Here is a 26,861-nt window from a genome sequence, read left to right as displayed (position 1 = left end):
GGCAGGAAGGGGAGAGTCCAGGTGGACAGACATGGAGTTGACGTGAGCGATGGACTGGCTGCCGGTCTTCTTTTCAGCAGAGAGATGAGAAAAGAAGGCAGTAGTACACAGCAGCAACCTCTGGCCTGGAGGGTAATTACCATCACAAAAGCCCTTAAGCTGTCTCCATTCTGCTAGAAGTGAATGTCTGTGACGTGGATTGCATATTTATAGGTATGAAAATTAATCATGTATCTTAAAATAGTCGTTTATTCATGAGGTTTCCATGTCTGTCAGGTATCATTATCAAATCATTTTCTTCTGATATTGAGATAGATAGTGTGGCAGACGGCCAGGACCCAGGCCCGGCCGGGACGCTTAGAAGGACCAGGAGCCTCATGTATAACGCCGTGTGTAGAACTCACACTATAACATGGCATACGGAAAAAAGCAGAAATGTGCTTACGCACAAAAAAATTCAGATGCATAAATCTGTGCATACGCCAACTTCCACGTTCATCCACTACATAAGTCCCGGTCAGCGTGAAAAGTAACACACGTGCACACGCCTGCTGTCCCGCCCCAAGTCCTCCCAGAATTATGCCTCTTTGAATATGCAAATCAATATAAATAGTGCTCAAGCTCAGCCTTTTGTGAAAAGACAATGGCAAAAGCAAGAGGGAAAATAAAAGAATTTCAGCGAATACCAAGTGGAGGCAAGGAAAAACGTACTATTTGTTGATTTAAACAGTGATATAATCAACAAAAGGAAGTTGATCGAGTGACAGAGTGTCGGAGAAACTCGAAAGCTCAAGTTCACAAAGTCGCACAGTGCTCAAAATAAAAAAGAAGTTGTCACATATCAAACTTGCTGTGAAAAGGCGAGTCGTAGCCCACCATCTGGGTATCATATGAAAGCTTATTAGGGTACAGAGAAAAAAAAAGGCACACAGTGGGGAAAAAAGCATGAAATGTCAACTTTAATCTCGAAATTACTACTTTAATCACGCAGTTTATTTTGTCATTAAAGTAGAACATCATAAACTTCATCTTTAAATCATTTAATTTACTAGTTTCTCAAATCCCATCGTAACTAAAGTAGCACGTTAAATGCTTTGTTTTGTATTTGATCTTCTATGTGCTCTATGTGTGTGAATCACTATGTGCTTGTTTTATGCGCTTCCTCTTCCTCCGACAGGACACAGAATCCATTACATTCGTGATATTATAGCTCTCTGAATAATTTAAAATACTGAGATGTATATGTGATATAATTTTCATGATGATAGGAATGAAAGCATGTTATTAAACATGGGAACATGGTGGCGCAGAGATTGTTCATGTTTCACACAAGATGCTTGCTGCGCCATGCGCGACCTTCGATGAAATACTTTATTGTAGCAGTACTCCATCCATCCATCCATCCATTTTCCAACCCGCTGAATCTGAACACAGGGTCACGGGGGTCTGCTGGAGCCAATCCCAGCCAACACAGGGCACAAGGCAGGAAACAAATCCTGGGCAGGGTGCCAACCCACCGCAGTGTAGCAGTACTGTCTCTTTCAAATGTACTAACCTCCAATTCCTGTCCTTACTTTTCTTTCTCCAAATACCCAATCGCCACACAATCAGCTCTGTAATAGACGTTAAGCCATCTGTAAGCTTAGAACGTCAATTCTTCAAAACTTTTAAGGAACATTGAAATATCTTCATAGTACGTGTTTAATTATTCTATCCATCTATCCTTCCAGTGTCGCGCCAGCACCAGCAAGAATACAGTGTGAGGCAGGAACAATCCGTGAACGGAGTGACAGATCCTTGCTAGCGCTGCGGCACCATGTCCTCACATGTTTAATTATTAACAATATAGATTATTTAAATGAAGTTAAAGTTTTATCTGTATAATAAACATATTTTACTGCATTTCATCTTAAAAATTATATAATCGTCATATGTAAATATGCGCTTTATAAAGTTGTGCAATATTATAACTGTAGTGCAAGTTCATAGTGAGGTAGTTGTACTTATAAGTACAAACAGTTCTACAAGGAGCACTTGATGGACTGACTGAGTTCTTGGGATGAAACTGTTTCTGAACCGCGAGGTCCATACAGGAAAGGCTCTGAAGTGTTTGTCATATGAGAGCAGTTCAATAGACAGCATGGCTGAGGCAGCGTGTGCTTGATGCTGTATACCGATAATTCTCTGCTGTAGATCTGTGATTCTCCACTCAGATACAGTAATATAAATACTCCGAGTGGTGCAGTGAAAGTAATAAGGAAAAAGATGATCCACTGTGGCAACCCCTAATGGGAACAGCTGAAAGAAGAAAAAGAAGGTGCAGTGAGAGTAACAACGCTAAAGCAGCTATGGTATTTGGAATACTTTGGCTATTCCCTGGACCATTATATTATTACAGGTTAATTACAATCAGATGAACAATAAACAATAAACAATATGCAGTTAGTTTCAGTGTATATGATAAAGCCACGTCGGGGATGTGGGATCTAAAAAAGAAAAGGTAACCACACAGGAACAGTGGCACTGCTTTGATGCTGGGTGGCACCAGTCTGCAAAACCGAGCAGAGAACTTGCATACGCCAGGGTTGGCGCTACTGTGGAAATGTGCATGGCTTTACACCAAATTTATGTTTTATACATCACAATTTGAGCGTGGAAACGTTCGTACGTAACATTTCTTTGCATACGCACCGTTTATACATGAGGCCTCAGAAGAGGGATTATACCTCCCCAGGACCACAAGAGGGCAGCTGCCCTGGTCTGTATGGGGGCCATGGGAACTGAGCGTGGAAGCTCAACCCTACTGGGGCCCGTGGCCACCACAGGGGGGTGTCCGGAGGATTGTGGAGCCCTGGATGTCAGCACTTCCGCCACACCACCGGATGATCATCAGAGAGCACCTGGAGCACATCTGGGTGATTATAAAAGAAGCCGCCTCCCTCGAGTAGAGGAGATGGAGTCGGGAGGAAGAAGGCAATGCTTGGGAGGAGAGGTGGAGAGGCGGCAGGAGAAGTCCGGAAGGGAGAGAAAAGGATGAAAGAAAGGTGTTTGGTGCATGGGCACTGTGTTGTGTGCTGGACTTTCTAATTAAACATTTGGTGTTTTGGAACATTTGGTGTCCACCTGTTTGTGTCCGGGCTGAACCTACCACAATATATAGATAGATAGATGCGCTGATCAATAGTATAAAATTACACATAAAAACATAATGATTTCACATTGTAACATATTCTGGAAGAAATATTTTGTTTAACCATTTTATTGATTAATATGTATGTATACTGTAACTGTCGAGTTTTACAAGGTGTCTTCAGGGGCAGAGGTGACACACTGGTCTTACATTACAGAGGTAAGGCCTGGGAGAAAGAAATACAGGATGTGATATCCCATGCAAATCTGAGAGGTGCCCCAGACCAAAAGAGATTGTGTGTGTGTGAGTGTGTGTGTGTCTGAGTGTGGGATGCATAGATTGAAGACTGTAACAGCCCCCCAGTAACCTAGAAGTTAGGTTAACACCAAGTCGATGTTAATATCGTTATTATTTAGATTAAATCCAGTTTATGAAGTATTCACCTAATGAATGAAACTGGATGGCCATTACTATTGTAAAAACAAGTTTTAAATTTTTGATAATCTGAGTATTTAAAAAAAATGTAGATATTGATAATTTGAATTTAGAGTACTCTAATGGTGCCCTCTTTTTCACTGTACCATCCTTTCTGCATATTAACCTAAGAGAGCATTTATTTAAATCATCCATCCATCCATCCATTTTCCAACCCGCTGAATCTGAACACAGGGTCACGGGGGTCTGCTGGAGCCAATCCCAGCCAACACAGGGCACAAGGCAGGAAACAATCCTGGGCAGGGTGCCAACCCACCGCAGGACACACACAAACACACCCACACACCAAGGCCAATTTAGAATCGCCAATCCACCTAACCTGCATGTCTTTGGACTGTGGGAGGAAACCGCAGCGCCCGGAGGAAACCCACGCAGACAAGGGGAGAACATGCAAACTCCACGCAGGGAGGACCCGGGAATCGAACCTAGGTCCCCAGACCTCCCAACTGCGAGGCAGCAGCGCTACCCACTGCGCCACCGTGCCGCCTTATTTAAATCATTTTCATTTTAAAAGTACCCTTTTATGTAAATTCATTGTTTATTGTCTTCTTTTACAGTAAACCAAGTCTGTGAAGTTCAGCCTAATCGGCGTGCTGAGTGTGGATATGCAGGCATTTCTATCGCAGAATGCAACAATAGAGGATGCTGCTTTGATTCTCGCACACCGAACGTCAAGTGGTGCTTTCATTCTAGCGAGCACCCGCCTCAGTGTGAGTACTGAGATTTGATTATTGATTTATTGATAGTTGGATCTTGAATTATTATGGACTTACTGACCCACCCTTAATACAAATTAAAATTTCAAGAGAATTGGAACATTACAACTACTTTGGTGACAATTGTCCATTCAGATCAACAAACTGTACACAGCTCTAGACTAGTGTACAAAATATCCAAAAACCAGACTTGAGTAAAAGTAGGGATACCTTACTGGAATTTTAAATAAAAGTAGAAGTGGTCCACAAGAAAACAACTCAAACAGAAATTTTACTGTTTATAATATTAAGTGTACTTAAGTATCAAAAGTACAAATAAATATAGGATGTAATTTGGTGGGGTAGACACCAATGGGAGAGGTGTACGGACTTCCTCTCCTTTATGACGGAGCTAATCTATTCCTGATAACCCCTTTATGAATTTTCAAAATGCAAATACGACTAATTACAATTAATTTTTATTTATCATTTTGAACAAAAATGTGTATTGTTTCCCCTGGGTTTTCTCCATGAATTGAGGTTTAACCCCACAGTCTGATGGTACGTTGTCAAAGAGCAGCTAAGGTACTCAGTTATATATTGTAGTTAAAAATTAAACAAGCAGAGTAAAGGAACGATTTTAGCCTGTAACTGTCTGAACTGTTCTTTTTCATTTAATGCAGACATGCAATGTGTTGTTGAACCACAAGAAAGGACTGAATGTGGGTTCGCTGGCATTACTGCAAAGCAATGTGAAGACAGAGGCTGCTGCTTTGATTCAAGCATTCCTAATGTAAAATGGTGTTTCCGTCCCAAAGGTGAATTACACGATATCATAGAACAAATACAGGCAGAATGAAAACCTGTGTTTATCATTTGGATTGCATGATTTGTCTTTCTCATTTAACTCCTCACTCCATTTCTAAACACTCTGTAGCAATATTCCTTGGCCACATTTGTGCTTTTCGTACTTTCTGACTCCACCGCCTCATTCCTAGTGCTACATTAGAGCGTTATAAAAACTTAATAGATATGGGAACAATAGAGCCTAAGAAGCTGTGTTATAGTAAAGACAAGTGAATGCTTATTGAATTGATCATTTTCTGTTTCTAATTTATAATTAATACAGAACAAGGATATTCAGAGTATTGACTTAAAGGGGATGAAGTGCTAGCTTAAGACCAAGTCAAAATATGCATATTGGCATGTATGAGTGAGCAGAGAACTGGGCCTTCTGCTCTCATTTCCAACTTGGGAAAGCCGCCTCAGACCCCTGAAGTGACTACAGAAATTAATAAAATCTCAATGAGTCTAATGTAGGGAGAGAAGCTGGAGAGAAACCTTGGTTATAGGAAGGATAGAGGCCAGCACTTTGAGCAGAAATCAACGAGGTGTTATGATGTGCTGGGCTACAAGGAACTCAAAACTTGGCCTCCTTGCTCTAAAGAAGCCTAGCTTCAAAGTGAGTTGTACCCCAAACTTGAGAAGCAATCTTGTGGCCTTCACAGGCCCAACAGAACAGGGTTCAAGCTTTTGAATTCATAAAGGGAGAGGGGATCTGTTAATAAAAAATCCCTTGCCTCACAATAACAGAAGCAAAATTCCTTTAAATTTGAGCAGAACAATAGAACAGCTCATACTGCACCATTGTCCTAGATATAACAGAGCCAGATCATACTAGGCACTGCCAATAAATGAAAGTGTTTGAAAATATAACTAGGGGAAGGATCAACACTTTAGCCAAGCAGAATGAACGTTTTGTAGGAGGGTTTGCAAAATCAGTTCAATATGAAAGCCATGAAATATAACAAGTCCCAGATGAAGTTGAACACCAAATAAAATGGTGCTTTTGAATATGAACTTCAGCTCACAGAGTGGCATAACTATTCAATCTGTGTGACATTCCATTTTTCTTGATATGGAATTGACTCCCGGTAGTCGGTAGACTCCAGAGCAATGTCTAATACCTGCTGCCTGTTAAAGGTCTCATGAATATTTGATCTTAAGCTGTTGACAACATTAGCGTTGAAAATTGATTGACAAGGAAATAACACTAAAGTGACCAAATGCAGACTACAGAACAATATAATGTGTGAGTAAGGATTATACGAGGGACGTTCAAAAAGTTTCCGCACTTTTTTTTAAACTTTATTTATTAAGAGTTTCAAAAACAAATGACATCACTTTTCTACATAGTCACCTTCCTTTGCGATGCAATTTTCCCAGCATCATGCCAACTTTTTAATACCCAATTACTACTCCTCCCGCCTTCACCATTTCCAATGAAAATATAAAAGTGCGGAAATTTTTTGAACATCCCTCGTGTATAAGCTATAAAATAGGATTTGCCATTTTAAACTGAACTCAGTTTGCACGCCCTTTACTATATTTTTTATCCACAGTAAGCACACAGTGTGAAGTGCAGCCTCAGAAACGCACTGAGTGTGGATACCCTGGGATTTCCATCTCTGAATGCAACAACAGGGGATGCTGCTTTGACTCGCGCACCGTTAATGCCAAGTGGTGCTTTCATTCTGAAGGAGATAAACTGTACAGTGAGTGTACCTTTTTGTTTTTGAAAAGCAGAACATTATAATGGCATTCTACTCAATCAAAGAGTTAATAAGCGTGTCACCCCTCTTTGTCTGTAGTGGTTAGCCAGTAATATTAGACTTCAAAGACCTCTGGGGGTGGTGGTTGTGGGGTTTCCTCTCAGTGCCAGGGTGTGTGCCCCTTCAACAGCACAGGCGCCATTCGTTTGTGAATATACCTCGGACTTTAAGGAGTGTGTGCCCCTCGGTGTACAGAGCGTGCACACTTTTACTTTCATAAGCGGTACCCAGCGGGTAATGGCGCCCACTCAGTACTCTCATCAGAGTTTGATGAAAGGGTGGGCAGGGGATGTTCCCCTTGCTGTCCAGAGCACTTGCTCTTTCAGAAACACAAACAACACCCCTTTGTGTAATTACTGCAGATATTATTATCATACTTATATGACCTGGGTTATGGATCCCCCTCAGTGTTCACAGCGTGTGCCCCTTAACTTTTATAAATTGTTCCATTCAAATGATGGCAACCTAGGCAGCCACCTATGTCGCCTAACGGATAGACAAGCTGTGCCATCACATAGGTATGGAGGGATTTTTCTCCTTCTCACCTCAACACACTTAGCTGTGGACCACTCAAGGACATCCCAGTGTTCAGAGTTTGACGAGGACAAGAGGACAGCATTTGTTCTGCCCCACATCTTGTTAGCTGTTAGCTGTTATTTGTTGAGCTGTGCTCCACCTTCATCTTGTCATTTATTAACACACCTGTCAGTCATGTCCCACACTCACAGTGGTGTCATAAATGTCCACGAAACTCACGTAAAGCATGTAGGTCCCATAATAAACATTTGAATACAATACACCCCATGTGTCTCATGTAGTCACCCTTTCATCTCTTGTTTCAGTCACGTCTGAAACGTATCTTTAAGTTATATAAACCCCTAGGTCTGGTTAGTTGTGGTACGCAGCAATCTGAACCTCTCTCTACACACTTCTCTTTGTCTTGATCCAACCGTGGAAATCACTCGCCTTTTTACAACAAAGTACGTCCAGTAAAAGCCTTCAAGAAAGCTCACCCCTTGTCATTTTTATGTAGATGTGCCGAGTTGTTTAAACTCTCTGCAGCCGCGTTGCATGGACAGCGCAGAGTGAGGAAGAAAACGTTATCTGCAAACAGTAGAGACATGCTAAAATACAAAACAGTTATGAACCAAAAATGGAGCATTTTATGGGACTATTACATGGAATTTGTGCTTAATCACTGAAACACAGAAATAGTTATGTCAGTATTAGTTTGTATTATTAGAAACATAAATGTTTAAATCTGTGTCATAGTAGAGGGTGGAAAAAGTGCATTTCTGCTTTTATTAGATTTCAGATTTGGCAAGAGAAAGGCAGAAATCGTTTTCCAAATTTGACAACAAACTTCAGATGTGGCAGATTCTTATTGATACAGTGACTTAAGATGGGGAGGCTACACGTCATTCCCATTTTCATACAGGACGAGCATTAAGATGCAAATTAATTTTTGTAATCTGTATTCTGTATTCTTAAAGGAATCATACTGCACATGGACACCCTGGGATTGACAAAGTAGGGTGTGGAGGGAGAGAAGGTAAAAACAAAGCAGTTCTTAAAAAACAGAAGAATAAAATTCAATTCACAATGGTCATCCTCAAATGCATATCAATTTCATGCAAACAATAAGTTCAAGTTAAGGATTGCCTTTAAAAACTATTCAGAGTTCTAAAAAAAGTGTTACATTTACATTTATTTGCTTAGTAGACACTTTTATCTAAAGTATCTTACAGAAGAGGTCAAGGTAATCGAGTAAACATCAGTCTGGAGGGACTGTTTGGGTCAAGTGTTACAGACAAGGTTACAAATTGATCGTCACAAGTAAAACGTTCAGAACAAAATACAGATGAGTTACAATTCCTTGGTTACAGGAACCAAATAAAGTTATTATCAATTAGACAGAAATTCACCAAACAAACTTCTTCAAATGCTTCTTAAACATATTGAGGGAATTGGAAGTTTTGATGGAGGTGGGCAGCTTGTTCCACCAGCTAGGAGCGACACATGAGAAGGGTCTGGATTGAGATTTGATGTAGAGATGGAGGTATCACAAGACACCATTGAGCAGCAGATCTGAATGGTTGAGAAGAAGCATAGGACCTCACAAGTCTTTCCATATATATAAGTGCTGACCCACAAGCATCAAAAAATAAAAAACAGATTAAGAATTTTGTTTTGTCATGGTGGGGTCCTATGGGGACCCCATTTTTCCCTTTCTGACTGTTTGTTATGTAGGCCTTAACAGATTACTCAAATCCTATCTACTGTATAGTCCTTGGATGTTTATTCTTACCAGCCCGGCCATTGTCAGGGTTGACTGCTATTGTGGTTGAATATTGCCCCCTCTCTTTTACATTTGTAACCCTAGCCAATTAGAGTAGCAGAACAGGCAGGTGAGAAAGTTACTTTTTATTCATAGATTTACTCATGGTTTCCAATTGTGCCCAAACTACAGTATAAGTAGAATAAAAATATTGGCATAATAATACAACCTGGATAAAAAAAAAAACAGTTCATTTTAGTGCTGTTTACCAGGTGTCTCTCTGTCTGAGTCTGTTGATTGTTCTCTGCTCCAACATGGGACAACATGACCCTTAGATGGATTGGCCAAAACAGGCAGCATGCCCTTCATGCATTAATGCAACAGAAGACAGACACTAGCATGGCTCTCCAGTTTATCCAGACCTTCACACGCCTCTTGCATGAGTGAGAATGTAACTGATTCAGTTATTCAGTAGGACATATCCCTCTCTCCAGGCCAGATGCTAGCCAGCATAGAGCTGTCCATGGCCTTTCATCTCAGCAACCGGCCGTCATTCCAACCCTAGCCCTTCATCTTGACCACCTATATTTCCTCAGACTGTCTTCTTGGAAGGGAAGGGGTTGATTATGGCTTCTAAAACTTGCCCTTCTTTCAGAGGTTTAGAAATTCTACAACCATATTGTTGCAAATGGCATACCCCGGAGCAGCACTTATTAAAATTCTTCTTTTATCCAGTAAGGTCATAAATGTGCCTGAACAATAACTGGCTTATCCAGCTTCCCTGCCAGTGTAAACATTTAAAATTAGATATTGTTAGATATTAATATAAAAACATTTTCAATCTGTATGCTTGATATTACTCTCCATTACAGGACACACGTCAGGGCACTCTCAACTGTTGTATTTTTCCACACAATTGTTTTAATCCAAGATATTTCCTCAATAACTGCAAGTGAGCAGCATGTATGGTGAAATATGAAGATCATCTTCTTCTTTTAACTACTCCCGTTAGGGGTTGCCACAGTGGATCATATTGTCCGCATATTGATTTGGCAAAATTTTACACTGGATGCCCTTCCTGATGTAACCCTCCCCATTTATCCGAGGAAAAGAGATGGTTTGAGATGTAAAAAGTATTATTTAGATTTTATGTTTTGGCTCCCCTTCCTCCAATTTGGTAGGCCTATAACTATACTTCTTTCCATATTTCATTCAGACATGACCAGTAAAGTAATACAGTGCTCTATAGCACCAAAGGAAAGAAAAGAGTGTGGATCAAATGTATCCAGTGAAGCTACGTGCACAGCCTTGGGATGTTGCTTCAGTTCTCCTGCTCCTCTTGAAGGCTGCTACCTTTCAAATGGTATGTTACAATCAATTCAATGTGCAGCTGTCCCACAAAAATGAAGTGTGCCTTGAGTTAGAATGGCATCCTATCATGTGTTGGTTCCTGCCTTGTGCCCATATCAGTGTAGGCTACGGGTCTCTGTGATCCTATGTTGAATAAGAAGGTTCAGAAAACAGGAGGACCTGGATAATGAGGTAATGTTCACACATTCTTTTTACGCCCACCTTGTTTTTGCAAACTCCAACTTAATCAATTTGGGGTCTCGCTAATGAGGAAAACCAGAGTAAAAGAGAAACAATGTTGGGGCAAAAGAACGAATTACAGAGCCAAACTTGTCATGTGTGACATGTCTTCCCACATCAGTTTCTATTGGAATAATCAAATCCGTCTGGGTACATCCACATGTGTCCTCACTCAAGTTGGGGAACCACCCACAAAACACATGGAACGAAGCAGAACATGAAACACAGAAACTAAATAATCAAAAATTGACAAAAAATACAACCCCAATTCTAAAAAAGTTGGGATTCTGTGTAAAATGTAAATAAAAACAGAATGCAAAGATTTGCAAATTTCGTAAACCCAGATTTTAATTCACAATAGAACATAGAAAACTGAGAAAATGTACCATTGTAAGAAAAGAATAAGGTCAATTTGAATTTGATGGTAGCAACACTTCTGAAAAAATTTGGGACAGGATCATGTTTACCACTATGTAGCATTTTCTCTTCTTTTAACAGCCGTCCATAAAGGTCTGGGAACTGAAGAGACCAGTAGCTGGACTGTTGGGAGAGGAATGTTATCCCATTCTTCTCTGATATAGAATTCTAGCTGCTCAACAGTCCTGGGTCATCTTTGTCATATTTTTTTGTTTCATGATGCACCAAATGTTTTCAGTTGGTGAAAGGTCTGGACTGCAGGCAGGCCAGTTCAGCACCCGGACTCTTCTACTATGAAGTCATGCTGTTGTAGTATGCTGTTTAGCATCATCTTTTTAAAATATGCAAGGCCTTCCCTGAAAAATGACATCATCTGGATGGAAGCATATGTTGCTCTAAAACATGTATATACTTTTCAGCTTTGATTGAGGCCTTTGCAGATGTGCAAGCTGGCAATTCCATAGGCACTAATGCACCCCATACCATCAGAGATGCACTGAGAACAAGGTGAATGGCCCATCTTCTTTTTAGTTTGGCATCCATGTTTTCCAAAAAGAATTTCAAATTTCGAGTCATCCGACCATAGAACAGTTTTCAACTTTGCCTCAGTCCATTTTAAATGAGCTTTGGTCCAGAGAAGATGGCATTGTTTCTGGATCATGTTCACATGATAGAGCTTTAACCTGCATTTTTGGATGGCATGATGAACGGTGTTCACAGACAGTGATTTCTAGAAGTGTTCCTGAGCCCATGCAGTGATTTCCATGGTAGAATCAAGCCGGTTTTTAGTGCAGTGCCAGATGAGGGCCCAAAGATCACAGCCATCCAATATCGATTTTTGGCCTTGTCCCTTGCACACAGAGATTTCTCCAGTTTCTTGGAACCTTTTGATGATGTTACATATGTACTGTAGATGAGGAGGTATTCAAAGACTTCACATTTTTATGTTGAGGGACATTATTCTGAAATTGTTCCACAATTTGTAGACAGTTTTTGCAGATTTGTGAACCTCTGCCCATCTTTACTTCTAAGAGACACTGCCTCTCTAAGATATTCTTTTTATACCCAATCATGTTAGTGACCTGTTGCCAATTAACTTAATTAGTTGCAAAATGTTCCTCCAGCTGTTTCTTTTTAGGACCACTTAATTTTTCAACCTTTTGTTGCCCCCCTCCCAACTGTTTTCAGACGTGTTGCTTCCATCAAATTCAAAATGAGCTAATATGTTTCATGAAATAGTAAAATGTCTCACTTTCAATGTGTGATATGGGTTTATGAGATTTGCAAATCATTGAATTCTATTTAAATTTACATTTTACACAGTGTCCCAAGTTTTTGGAATGGGGGTTGTACATAATTAGGCAAATAATAAACAACAATAGTAACATAAGTAATGATAGTCAAGGAATCAAAAATAAACAAAATGGACATAAAAAAGCAATTTTAAGTGTAAGCCAGATGGCAAACTCCGGCTTACACATAACACAAGTGGAACTGCACTTGACCTCACTTTTCATCTTGTGGATGATCACAAGTTAATGTAGCTTGGGATGACACCTCACATGCCCCTGAATGTATCACGGGGTAAGAAATTTCCATTTACTGGGCTGACATTTTCTTCTTTCAGGGTCAGTGGGCAAAAGAGCCCATTTGGAAAGCACTGGGCACAAGACAGGAATAACTTCTGGATGGAATGCCAGGCGATGAAGCATTAAAATACATGCAAAAAAGAATTAGCATGAGTTCATGGCAATTTTTAGTATTCTTTGATACATCTCTATAAAAACACACATTATTAACTGTATATTGCAATATGAAGACGATGTTGAGAATTGATGTTTAAGATTTTTTATGTTGCTTATTTTGTACTTTTAAGCAGAGTTTATGGTAAATTGGAACTTAAAAAGGTAACAAAAGGACAATTCACAATGCAATTGTATTTTTGTATTCTATTACGTTTTAACCTCTGTAAAATAAATCTTGCAGGGGGGGATTGTTCTTTGGCACCTGAGCAAAGAACACCTTGTGGCTTCACTGGAATTGAAGAAGTGGAGTGCCATAGAAGAGAATGTTGCTTTGAAAAACCAGTTGGTGTTTTACCATTGTGCTACATGCCTACAGGTAAAAATGGTAGGATTAGTACTCAATTATGGAAGCAGAAAAGCAGCAACAGACACCGTAATGCATGTGGTACAGCATATGGAATTTACTCACCTGTTCTCCACTGAAGTCATTAAATATTCTGATTGGTATTTTGGTGTGCGTCGCACTTAGGAGAAAGACCAGACTAGGGCAATGATTAATATGAACTTTACACAACGCACGCACACACTATGGTACAAGATTTGCCGTTACCTGTGATGGACTGGCACCCTGTCCAGGGTTGCTCCTGACTTGCATCTGATGACTGCTGGGATAACTGTCTAGCTGTCCTGGATGAGCAGGTTAGGAAGATGGATTGATGGTTTGTCTCATCCCAGTTGGACCAAACCATAACACACTTGAAGCAACAACACAAATGAAATAGGATTCCCATATCTTGCAGGAGCTTAAAGCACATCCACTCTTAACAAGCCTCTTTTTATGGCCAATATTACATGATGTTCTTAAGCCACTTCCTCACATTTCTCAGCTTACATTCACTCAATCCCTCTTCTTGCTTTTCTTTGACATGACCTTCCAAGCGATTACAAATTTTAGACTAAAAGAACAACCTTATAGCACAGGTTGATACAAAGAAAGCAGCTCAAAGTGCTTTACAAAATGCTACTGTTATGTATTTAAGTAGTTCCTTATTGTTTTTTTAAGGTTTGTCCTAGGAGATGTAATGAAATGTGGCTCGTTGACAGTTTGACTATCTGCTTTTATTCCAACATCACAGCGGGCTACACAGTACTTTGATCAGGTTGTGGTGGAGTTTTAATATCTAAAAGATAGCAAAGTATAGATTTATTATGATTGCAAATTCATGAAGAATATTATGTTTCTATGCATAATCTATTAGAAGTAGAACTAAAGTGCAGCTATGAGAAAGCCCGTCTTATCTCTGTTGGTAAAGTACTCCAGATTCTACATGCATAACAGCAAAATGCCACCTCACCAGCTTTTTTATGTTTATACAAACCACTATTAGAATATCTAAGGTTACTACTTGGAATGCAAGGGGACAGGTAGTCCAAAATGTAGGAAGAAGAGCTTTATAGACCATTAATAGCGTTTTAAAATCCACTCTGAGGGACACAGGTAACCAATGAAACATTGGTGAAGATGGTGAGATGTGCTCAGATTTTCTTTTTTAGGTTAAGATTCTTGCTGCTGCATTCTGGAAAAAACTGCAGCCGATCGACGTCTTTCTTAGGTAGTCCTGTTAGGAGTGCATTACAGAGCTCTAGTCGACTAAAGAGAAAAGCGTGAATTAATGGCTCAGCATTTTGCAATGTTCCTTAACTCTTTGAGGGCTAATTTTTTATTTTTCCCTTTTTGGCCCATGGCTGAATATTGTTTTCCAAAAATGCTCTGGCAATGGTCAGTCAGTCAGTCAATCATTGTCCAACTCGTTATATCCTAACACAGGGTCACGGGGGTCTGCTGGAGTCAATCCCAGTCTGCACAGGGTGCAAGGCAAGAACAAATCCCGGGCTGGGCGCCAGCCCACCACAGGACACACACACACACCAAGCACACACTAAGGACAATTTTAGAATCGCCAATGCACCTAATCTACATGTCTTTGGACTGTGGGAGGAAACCGGAGCACCCAGAGGAAACCCACACGGCCACGGGGAGAACATGCAAACTCCACACAGGGAGAACCCGGGAAGTGAACCCAGGTCTCCTGACTGCGAGGCAGCAGTGCTACCACTGTGCCACCATGCTGCCTACTGGCAATGGTTTCACACATAAAATCAACATAAAATATTTATTTTTGACAACTGTCCCTGTGTTTTATTTTCCCTGAGCTTCTCTCTACATTATGCTGTGCAGTAGGTATGTGAATTCACATAGTCCTGCTAGGTATGGTAATGTTATAAGCAGTAAATGGCGGGCATTGGCACATTACACTCCTTTCAGAATGTGTTACACTGAGGCTGCTGTATCAGGACCCTGTCGCTGCCTACTTTGACCGCTGTGGCAGCTGGTGGCGGCAGTCTTCGTGCAGATGGCAGCGCCACCGGTCACAGTAGGCAGCAACAGACCCCTGAAACAACAGCACCAGTGTAACACACAACACAAGCAGTGTGCTGCTAGCAAAGAGAGCTAAACTATAGCATCACAGTGGGTTTTGTCAGTGTTTGCAGCTGATGACCGCCCTCTACCTCTGGATGTTAACGCTAATGACATTCACCTCAACCCTATGTGTCAACATAAGTCGACACCCACCCTGAGAGAGTTAAATGAAAAATGCAATCCTAGTGATATGGTTAATGTGCAATTTTAAGTCCATGATTACACCTAAATTCTTTACTTCTGTCTTGACATTTACTGCTAAGCAATCAAGGTTGTTTCTACGACCCTCACGAGTTCCGTTTTTATTTACAACTAAGGATTTCTATTTTGTCCTTCCTTAGCTTGGGAAGATCACTACTCATCAATTCGATACCAGACAGGCATTGGATAAGAAGTAAAGCTGAGTGTCATCTGCATAGCTCTTGTAGTTCATCTCGTGTTTTGATATAATCTGTCCTAACGAGAGCATGAAAATAACAGTGGGCCCAGAACAGATAAAAGAACATAAAAGTCCACGAGTATGTGCACACTGTCCCATAACACACAATACAACGTTTATTCTTCCATGCCCAAAGTGATACAAGAGTAAGACTAAAATAGTGTCTCAGGACTACACCATTTGGTTAATATTCCTAATCAGGACAATACATACTAAAATATTTCTATATATTGAATACATGAAGGAGCACTGAATACTAAGTATGTGGATTTTTGAGATATTTTTTGGTAGTAAATAAAATAATCCATTTATTCATTTCCAAACCTGCAAATTCCTGTAAGGTTTGTAGGGACCTCGGCCTATCTCAGCAATATCAGGAGCAACATAGGGACCAATCCAGGATAGGATACTGGTCCATTCCAGGGCACTTTTACTCCACATTCATTTAAATCCATCCATCCATTCATTATCCAACCTGCTATATCCTAACTACAGGGTCATGGGGGGGTCTGCTGGAGCCAATCCCAGCCAACACAGGGTGCAAGGCAGGAAACAAACCCCGGGCAGGGCACCAGCCCACTGCAGTTAATTTAAATCTAATGACTTACAGTATATACTTTATGATGTTTGAAACAACTCAAGAGTACATGAACACAGAAAGACAAGTAATGTGTTTAAATTCCACATCCCCATTAGAAAAAAGTGGGTTTAAAGACTAAACTGTTATTTCATTTATCAGATGTGACTGCACCATCTCTGTACTGGTATTCTTTTAAAGGTTTAACAGGAATTGCTCATATTTTTGGATGATTTTCTTTGTGTGTGTGTGTGTGTGTGTGTGTATGTACAGGAATGAGCCATATACCCAATATGCCCTGCTGTAGAACACTATCACAGATGCCTACTAAATTGTGGGATCAGTGTTTAAAGGAAATGAATATTCAAATACTTTTGAACAGCAATGGTTTTGTACTTTAATATGTTAAGTTTGGCATTTTATATCAGTGTGCAAATAAACTACAGTCTATGCTTCTGTCCACACAAAGACTGAACAAGATGCAAGGTGTCATAGCAGCCTTACAACATTAATTACTTAGATTTATAATATCAGGAGATGAATATACTGTATATGTTTGAGGAGTTAGCAGTGGTCAGTCTTATTAAAAAATATATATTAGAAAAAAAAAGATTGTTAATGCCTTTAGGGCTGCTTTTATTTTAACAAATTTCCTGAAAAAGTATTCATCCATTAACTTGTGGCACCCAAGAGCCCATCCAAGAAGCACAGTAGCAAACCATATATGGGGCATCAATCACAATAATTTTCATATTTCTTAAGCGTATGGAAACTCTAAGATTTTGAAAACCAGAAAAGGGTTTCCTTAAATATGGTAGTGGCTCAGATCAGCATTTGTGTATTCGTTACATGTCACAACATAAATTTGTTTAACTGACATCTCTCTTCTTCCTTGTCTAACAGAAAGCCATCACTGAAAGCCAGATTCAACCAAATGATCGTAAACAGTGCGGCTCTGCTGGGATCTCACATGAGGAATGCAACAAGCATGGATGTTGCTTTGATGTGAAAAGTCAGCAGTGCTATAATCCATCTCCCTTGCAGAGATAATACGATTTCTTTGCCAAAGATCAAAATTTCTTGTGTATTCATGCTTACTCATTATATTCAGTTATACTAGGATGTCCAGGCGGATCGCTCATTTCATTGTTTTCAAATGTTGCAATGTATAGGAAGATTTGGGCAAAGAGCTGGTCATGGCCACCAGAATATGCTTGTCTTTTCCTCATGCCTTCTGCACACTTTGCCTAATTAAAAGATTACTAATTAATGTATTCTGTGTCTTTCCTAAGCATGCTGTAGAAAAGAGATTAAAAAAATGGCATAATTCCATTCAGGGTTGTTTGGGGACAGAGTTGATATTGGAAATATTAGGCACAATGGAGGAAGTGACCCTTGATGTAGCACAGCACATTCATGTACCCACCAACATTCTGCATGTTTAGAGCCATCGGTTAAAATTAACATGTACATCTTTGGGTGTAACATGACAGTCAGTATGCACACTCCATACAAACAACAGGATTCTAACCCCAACAGCGACCAGCACCTCCTACAAAACAGATTATTTTATATTATTTAAAATCACATCTGTGTAACAAATGAAACAGAGGATTTGAAGAAGAGAAATGATTGCATAGAGTAGTATTTAAAAGAATATCAAAAGGTTTATTTAAACATAGACCCATAAAGCAAGTGGACTTAATCTGCAAGAGGAGAGGACACCAAAGCTCATCCTATGTACTTCTTAATACATCTAGACATTGAGGTTTACTTTAACCCATCCATCACTTGAGCAAACCAAGGACTAGAGAGCCCTTAATGCTGGGCTAATCAAAGTGCTTTGAGGTGAGGAAAGGTGAATCTTCATGCAGTGGCTCCTACACTGCTCAAGAGACATGGGCAAGAACCCACGTCTTGTATTAGATGGAGCTTATACAGGCACACTGCTTTATATCGCACATTCAATTGATCTGTGAACTCTGAATTGGCCCATGGTGAGCATTTGTTTCTTTGCCAACTATAGGGCAGACAAAAGAGCCATTGTCCTATTCATATACAGATATACCATACACTCAAAGTAAAATTAAAGATGTCAAACGAGGTAGGGCAAGCAGAAGCATGAAAATAATTGGAATTCTACATACACCTTTGACATTTCTTAACATATTGTATATGGCCGAAAGGTTGTGGACACCTCACCGTCACACCTTTACGACTTTGTTATTAATGGCCATGGTGTTGGAATGGGAAGTTCATTTTCCAACACCATGGGCATTAATATGGAGTTGTATCCCACTTTGCAGCTATAGCAGCCTCCACTCTTCTGGAAAGGCCTTCCACAAGATTTTGGAGAGTGTCAGTGGGAACTTGTGCCTGGTCAGCCAAAACAGCATTTGTGGGGCCAGGTGCTGATGCTGGATGAGAAGACCTGGCTCACAATCGGCCTTCCAGTTCATCCCAAAGGTATTCAATAGGGTTGGGCTCTGGGCTCTGCACAGGCCATCCGAGTCCCTTCATGTCTTTATGGGCCTGGCTTTGGGCACAGTCATGTTGGAACAAAAAAAAAGGGCATTCACCAAACTGTTACCACAAAGCTGAAAGTGCAAAATTGTCTAAAATATCGTTGTACGAAGTGTGATCAAAAAATACGGTGAATGCTGATGCAGAGCACCATCCGAGAGAAACGCAAAACAATTCAGTACAGGTTCTGATATGTCCATCCTAGAGCCGAGTTTGTGACAAGATTCCACTTGTTTGATACTGTCAGTCGTTTGTGAGCCACTGTTGAGTTCAAGTGTGTTTTTCAAGTTTGTCATTAATAATGGATATCAAGCAACAAACACATTAACATGAAATTTTGTTTCTAATTGCAAAAAACTCAGGAAACCCATTAGATGTTAAAATTGGTTTATGGTGACACCGACAATTAAGACTGTGTATAAGTGATTTGATCGATTTCATAATGGATAGGACTCCTTAGCTTGGGAAGATCACTGCTCATCAATTCAATACCAGACAGGCATTGGATAAGAAGGCAAAAGGTTTCAGGGTCATCAGACACTATACAAAAGTAAAGCCGAGTGTCATCTGCATAGCTCTTGTAGTTCATCTCGTGTTTTGATATAATCTGTCCTAACGAGAGCATGAAAATAACAGTGGGCCCAGAACAGATAAAAGAACATGAGAAAAGTCCATGAGTATGTGCACACTGGCCCATAACACACAATACAACGTTTATTCTTCCATGCCCAAAGTGATACAAGATTAAGACTAAAAAAAGTGTCCCAGGACTACACCATTTGGTTAATATTCCTAATCAGGACAATACATACTAAAATATTTCTATATATTGAATACATGGAGGTGCACTGAATACTAAGTATGTGGATTTGAGATATTTTTGGTAGTAAATAAAATAATCCATTTATTCATTTCCAAACCTGCAAATTCCTGTAAGGTTTGTAGGGAGCTCGGCCTATCCCAGCAATATCAGGAGCAACATAGGAACCAATCCAGGATAGGATACTGGTCCATTCCAGGGCACTTTTATTCCACATTCATTTAAATCCATCCATCCATCCATCCATTATCCAACCTGCTATATCCTAACTAATGGGGGGTCTGCTGGAGCCAATGACAGCGCTATGTTTAAAGTAATGGAGCTCTTCTGTACGATACAATCTACTGCCAATGTTTTCAACAGTGATTGTAGGCTAGCTGCTGATGTAATGCATGTGTTAACAACGGGTGCAGCTAAAACACCCAAACTCAAGAATTTGGCCAGATAGCTTACAAGGAGTTATTACTGTCAAAATTACCATTATTTGTATAAACAAACAAACAACATCTATTGCTCTTCAGGCTTTCAAGAACGTGCAGGCTAGGACAAAGAGGACCTTGAACAGCAACTTAGGGACTTGACAGGAATATTAATTCAGTGTCACAGTTTTAAGTTAATACTTGTAAACGGTTTCCTCTTCTAAATTCATCTCCACTGCTTCACTCATTTTGAAAGCAGGATACTAGGTACATTTCAGATTTGTCAGAGTAAAATGTATTCCACCGGCAATTGTAGGTGCTCGTTTTAAAGAACATAAGTCATACCTCAAACATAAATCTGAACACAGCTATAATCTGTTCATTTTTTGAATATGTCTAAGGTGAGACACACATTAAATATTTTGGAGACAAGAATAAGGAAGTTGCAATAATTCTTGATCAGAGCCTTTCAGATTTGCTGGGAAAAATTGATTGCCAGTGAAAAGGCAAGGAGCATTCTTTGGTCTACACTCAGCTACAGCCTGTCATCGTACCAATGCACACAAGTACAGAAACCTGTTCTGAATAAGATAGCTGGGAATCAGAGCAGGGGTCCATCGGCAAGAAAAAATAAAAAAAGTGAATCCTTTAGAAATAAATTTACTTATAAATTGGTCTTAAAATATGCCCTGATCTTTATCTAAGTTTCAATAATGAACAAACACAGTCTAGTTTAACTAATAACATCCAAATTATTGTATTGGTTTTGTACATATTAAGTACATCATTCAAATATTCACAGTGGAAGTTGGAAAAGAATGTGAACGCCGAAGCTGAGAACTTCAACAAAAGCCAGGAGTTAACAAATCTGGAGTCCAATCCAAGAATTGAGATTAGGGGTGTGGCTTAGAGGTGCTTTGACCAATTAAAAAAAAAAAAAAATTTGCTATTCACAACAAACATTTGCTGAAGGGAAGCTCTATGATCAAGAACTGTTGATTTACACAAAGCTGGAAATGGTTACAAAGTGATTTCAAGGAGATTTAGATATTTGTCAGTCCAAATTTAACAAATCATGTATTATTGGAGGTAATTTAGTAATATGGCTGCTCTCCCAAGAAATGGCCACCCAACCATGACTCCTCAAACAACAACATTCATTGGGTTAAAAAAAGAACCCAACAGAAAAGGCTAAAAGGAATCATTGGAACAGATTAATCTCTGTTTAGGAGTATACCATATACAAAACAAACATAGCACCAATGGCTGGACACCAAGGAGCAAGCCACTGGTCAAAAAAAACAAACACACACCCCACAACACTCCCCACCTTGAAGTTTACCCAAAGACCACTCTGACAAGGTTTTGTGGTGTAAAAAGGCACTGCATACCAACATGAAAACATCAGCCCAATGATGAAATATGGTGGATGGACAGCTTGCTGTCAACAAGGGGCAAATTCACAAGTTTAGCAAGGTGTTCTGCAGGATAATGTCAGGACCGCTGGCCATTAGCTGAAGCTCATTGGAAGTTTGGAGAGCAGGACAGTAACCCTAAACATTATAAACCTATTACAGAATGGATAAAAAAAAAAAAAAAAAAAAATCTGCCCTTTGGGGTGGAGATGCTCTGGAAGGACGTCAAGACAGCCATTCACACCAGACATCCAAAGACTATGGCTGACTGGAAAAATTGCCGTAGTGAAGAATGGGCCAAATATCCTCTTAAACACAGTGGTGTATGTCTGAGCCACTGCTACTGGGAGTGCTTGTTGGGAGGTTATTGACAAAGGAGGTCCAACCAGTTGTTAAATCCAAGGGTTTACTTTTTCTACGGCACACTGTAAATGTTTGATGGGTGTGTTCATGAATGAATGATTGTAGGTTATTAGATTAAGTATATTGCATGTGCATACTTGTGACTTTGACGAAATATCAGATTACATTTTATGACCAGTTATTGCAACAGCCCACATAAAAGTTTATACTTTTCATTGACACTATTGTTGGCCAGAATCATCATGGGCCCCTTTTCAAGGAGTCAGGGACACTTTTGCTAAACACTGAGCCACTACTCAACATTTAACCTTCTATTTATTTTTAATTAGACTTTATGGCTTTGCCCCCTGCGCTTGCAAACCTCCCAGCCTGCGCTACACGCCAGCCTCTTTGCGGGTCTGCCACTCACGTATGGGGATGCAGATGTACAATTTAAACAGATTTTTATTTTCATGGCAATTGTTACATATGCATCAACACAACGTATAACTGCCCGTGGTTGAATTTCGTTTCTTTCTCTATTAAATAAAACTACTTTTTTGAATGTTTGGCTCAGATTTGTTAATTGTCTTTGCAAAAGCTATTCTAACAGGAAACTGTAAACATTTTAATATAAATGGCATATCAAGATCTCCTTTGTTGTCTAATGTTATCTGCATTTGAACGTATGGATTTATAGCCATTATTGGCTGTAGAATTTAATATGTCTGATCATTTAATTCTTTTGATTCTATGTGGCATCGCTTCTCCATGATCATAAATATAAACCTGACCAAATTGTGGTTTCTTTGAAATTAAACTTCTAGTAGCTTTAATTGTTGCAGGACCACAGATTCTCATAGTGTATGGTCCTGAATTGAGTAAGTCTACATTTTGAGCATTGAATGATGCGAACGCGAACAGATGGTTGTAGATTCAGATATTTTGCCTGTAGTGCTTGTGGATTCTTCCCATGGACTCACCACCTATGGGAGGGGCCAAGGAGGTCGGGTGCAGTGTGAGTTGGGTGGTGGCCGAAGGCGGGGACCTTGGCGGTCCGATCCTCGGCTACAGAAGCTGGCTCTTGGGACGTGGAATGTCACCTCTCTGAAGGGGAAGGAGCCTGAGCTAGTGCGCGAAGTTGAGAGGTTCCGGCTAGATATAGTTGGACTCACCTCGACGCACAGCTTGGACTCTGGAACCAATCTCCTTGAGAGGGGCTGGACGTTCTACCACTCTGGAGTTGCCCCCAGTGAGAGGCGCCGAGCAGGTGTGGGTGTACTTATTGCCCCCCGACTTGGAGCCTGTACATTGGGGTTTACCCCGGTGGACGAGAGGGTAGCCTCCCTTCGCCTTCGGGTGGGGGGGACGGGTCCTAACTGTTGTTTGTGCGTATGCACCGAACAGCAGTTCGGAGTACCCACCCTTTTTGGAGTCCCTGGAGGGGGTGCTTCTGGGGACTCCCTCGTTCTGCTGGGAGACTTCAGTGCTCACGTGAGCAATGACAGTGAGACCTGGAAGGGCGTGATTGGGAGGAATGGCCCCCCCCGATCTGAACCCGAGCGGTGTTTTGTTATTGGACTTCTGTGCTCGTCACGGATTGTCCATAACGAACACCATGTTCAAGCATAGGGGTGTTCATATGTGAACTTGACACCAGGACACCCTAGGCCTCAGTTCGATGATCGACTTTGTGGTCGTGTCGTCGGACTTGCGGCCACATGTCTTGGACACTCGGGTGAAGAGAGGGGCGGAGCTGTCAACTGATCACCACCTGGTGGTGAGTTGGCTTCGATGGTGGGGGAGGATGGCGGTCAGGCGTGGTAGGCCCAAACGTGTTGTGAGGGTCTGCTGGGAACGTCTGGCAGAGCCCCCTCTCAGAAGTAGCTTCAACTCCCACCTCCGGCAGAACTTCGACCACATCCCGAGGGAGGTGGGGGACATTGAGTCCGAATGGGCCATGTTCCGTGCCTCTATTGTTGAGGCAGCTGACCAGAGCTGTGGCCGTAAGGTGGTCGGTGCCTGTCGTGGCGGCAATCCCCGAACCCGTTGGTGGACACCGGCGGTGAAGGATGCCGTCAAGCTGAAGGAGGAGTCCTACAGGACCCTTTTGTCCTGTGGGACCCTGGAGGCAGCTGATAGGTACCGGCAGGCCAAGCGGAATGCGGCTTTGGTGGTTGCTGAGGCAAAAACTCGGGCGTGGGAGGAGTTTGGGGAGGCCATGGAGAAAGACTTTCGGACGGCTTCAAGGAGATTCTGGTCCACCGTCCGGAGTCTCAGGATGGGGAAGCAGTGCAGTGTCAACACTGTATATGGTGGGGATGGTGCGCTGCTGACCTCGACTCGGGACGTTGTGGGGAGTACTTCGAAGACCTCCTCAATCCCATTAACATGTCTTCCAATGAGGAAGCAGAGCCTGGGGACTCGGAGGTGGGCTCCCCCATCTCTGGGACTGAGGTCACCGAGGTGGTCAAAAAACTCCTTGGTGGCAGGGCCCCAGGGGTGGATGAGATATGCCCGGAGTTCCTCAAGGCTCTGGATGTTGTAGGACTGTCTTGGTTGACACACCTCTGCAACATAGCATGGACATCAGGGACAGTGCCTCTGGATTGGCAGACCGGGGTGGTGGTCCCCCTCTTTAAGAAGGGGGATCGGAGGGTGTGTTCCAACTACAGAGGGATCACACTCCTCAGCCTCCCTGGAAAAGTCTATTCAGGGGTCCTGGAGAGGAGGGTCCGTCGGATAGTCGAACCTCGGATTCAGGAGGAACAGTGTGGTTTTCGTCCTGGTCGCGGAACAGTGGACCAGCTCTATACCCTTAGCAGGGTCCTGGAGGGTGCATGGGAGTTTGCCCAACCAGTCTACATGTGTTTTGTGGACTTGGAAAAGGCATTCGACCGTGTCCCTCGGGGAATCCTGTGGGGGGTACTCTGAGAGTATGGGGTACCGGCCCCCCTGATAAGGGCTGTTCGGTCCCTGTACGATCGGTGCCAGAGCTTGGTCCGCATTGCCGGCAGTAAGTCGAACCCATTTCCAGTGAGAGTTGGACTCCGCCAGGGCTGCCCTTTGTCACCGATTCTGTTCATAACTTTTATGGACAGAATTTCTAGGCGCAGCCAGGGCGTTGAGGGGTCCGGTTTGGTGGGCTCAGGATTGGGTCACTGCTTTTTGCAGATGATGTTGTCCTGTTTGCTTCATCAGGCCGTGATCTTCAGCTCTCTCTGGATTGGTTCGCAGCCGAGTGTGAAGCGGCTGGGATGAGAATCAGCACCTCCAAATCCGAGACCATGGTCCTCAGCCGGAAAAGGGTGGAGTGCCCTCTCAGGGTTGGTAGCGAGATCCTGCCCCAAGTGGAGGAGTTCAAGTATCTCAGGGTCTTGTTCATGTGCGAGGGAAGAATGGAGCGTGAGATCGACAGGCGGATCGGTGCGGCATCCGCAGTAATGCGGGCGCTGCATCGGTCTGTCGTGGTGAAAAAGGAGCTGAGCCACAAGGCGAAGCTCTCAATTTACCAGTCGATCTATGTTCCTACCCTCACCTATGGTCATGAACTATGGGTAGTGACTGAAAGAACGAGATCGCGAATACAAGCGGCTGAAATGAGTTTCCTCCGCAGGGTGTCTGGGCTTTCCCTTAAAGATAGGGTGAGAAGCTCAGTCATCCGGGAGGGGCTCAGAGTAGAGCCGCTGCTCCTCCGCATCGAGAGGAGTCAGATGAGGTGGCTCGGGCATCTGATCAGGATGCCTCCTGGACGCCTCCCTGGTGAGGTGTTCCGGGCACGTCTAACCGGGAGGAGGCTCCGGGGAAGACCCAGGACACGCTGGAGGGACTATGTCTCTCGACTGGCCTGGGAACGCCTTGGGATTGTCCCGGAAGAGCTAGAAGAAGTGGCCGGGGAGAGGGAAGTCTGGGCATCTCTGCTCAAGCTGCTACCCCTGCGACCCGACCTCGGATAAGCGGGAGACAATGGATGGATGGATGGATGCTTGTGGATTTCACTTTCACCAAACAACAAATCTTTCATTTCTCACGGATATGCTTCTTCTTTGGGAAGAAACACTACTTTTCCCTGATGGTAATATGAATTAGATTAAAAGTTTAAGTTGGAGACTTGTAGATCAAGCTGAACAATATCTATATACTTTTGTCATATCACCTATGTCCATATATTTCAATCTCTTTTCACTGTTCCATTATTTCACTGAGTAATACTTTTCGTTTGTTAGCGTTAATGTGATCTTTACTATCAGGTGTTTGAGACTTTTGAATTGGAGTACTTTCATAATCTCTAACCTGCTCGGCCTGTGTATTGCACCAACGTTTTTGAACCTCTTTATGACATTCTACTTTGTCGTCTACTCTATTTCCGGCCCTGGGCGTGGTTAAATCTCTTGGCACAAAGTCTTGTCTTGCGGGACTTGAAATTATCTCTGAAAAACTCTCAGCTCAGGATTTTTTTTAATATAAGAGAGAAACTTTCAATCAGACATCAATATCCAAAGCATTCATTTGAAGAGCTTGACCATGGGCATTCAAAGCTGAATGTATGGACCCCCTTGTAAAAGATCTCACCCTTCAACTGGGCATCTTCGTTGTGCCAAGCATTGTTGTTTTTTAAAAAAAAAAAAAAAATATAATAAGGGCATAACAACAAACTCCTACACGAAGACAGCCATTTTGAAATTCAGGAAAAAAAAAGGCAGTTTCTGGATGTTAGATTTTAAACCTAAAAAAGCATTAGCACAACTTACATGGTAGCTGCTATGTCCACTGCCTCACTGGTTGAGGGACATGGGGCTCATTCCCAGCCCGGTCACCTAATGGAGTTTGCATATTTGCTCCTTTTCTGCAGGTAAACACATAAGCTGGGGTAACAGGTAGC

General features: G+C 41.7%; 1 protein-coding gene across 1 annotated transcript in view; it reads left to right on the top strand.

The window, feature by feature from the left end:
* Window positions 1-17,730, top strand: part of LOC114654397 (integumentary mucin C.1-like) — a 32,483-nt gene extending 14,753 nt beyond the window's left edge. The window contains exons 9-14 of the mRNA XM_028804927.2: window positions 4,183-4,335; window positions 5,004-5,138; window positions 6,723-6,875; window positions 10,427-10,573; window positions 13,204-13,338; window positions 17,364-17,730. Of these exons, the coding sequence (XP_028660760.1) occupies window positions 4,183-4,335; window positions 5,004-5,138; window positions 6,723-6,875; window positions 10,427-10,573; window positions 13,204-13,338; window positions 17,364-17,377 (737 nt within the window). The 3' untranslated portion in view covers window positions 17,378-17,730. The remainder of the gene's footprint in view (window positions 1-4,182; window positions 4,336-5,003; window positions 5,139-6,722; window positions 6,876-10,426; window positions 10,574-13,203; window positions 13,339-17,363) is intronic.
* The last annotated feature ends 9,131 nt before the right edge of the window (window positions 17,731-26,861 follow it).

Source organism: Erpetoichthys calabaricus, chromosome 7 (assembly GCF_900747795.2).
Source record: "Erpetoichthys calabaricus chromosome 7, fErpCal1.3, whole genome shotgun sequence".
In the NCBI taxonomy this organism is placed as follows: Eukaryota; Metazoa; Chordata; class Cladistia; order Polypteriformes; family Polypteridae; genus Erpetoichthys; species Erpetoichthys calabaricus.
Note: the sequence above shows the minus strand (reverse complement) of the source record. Positions and strands in the feature narration are given on the sequence as shown.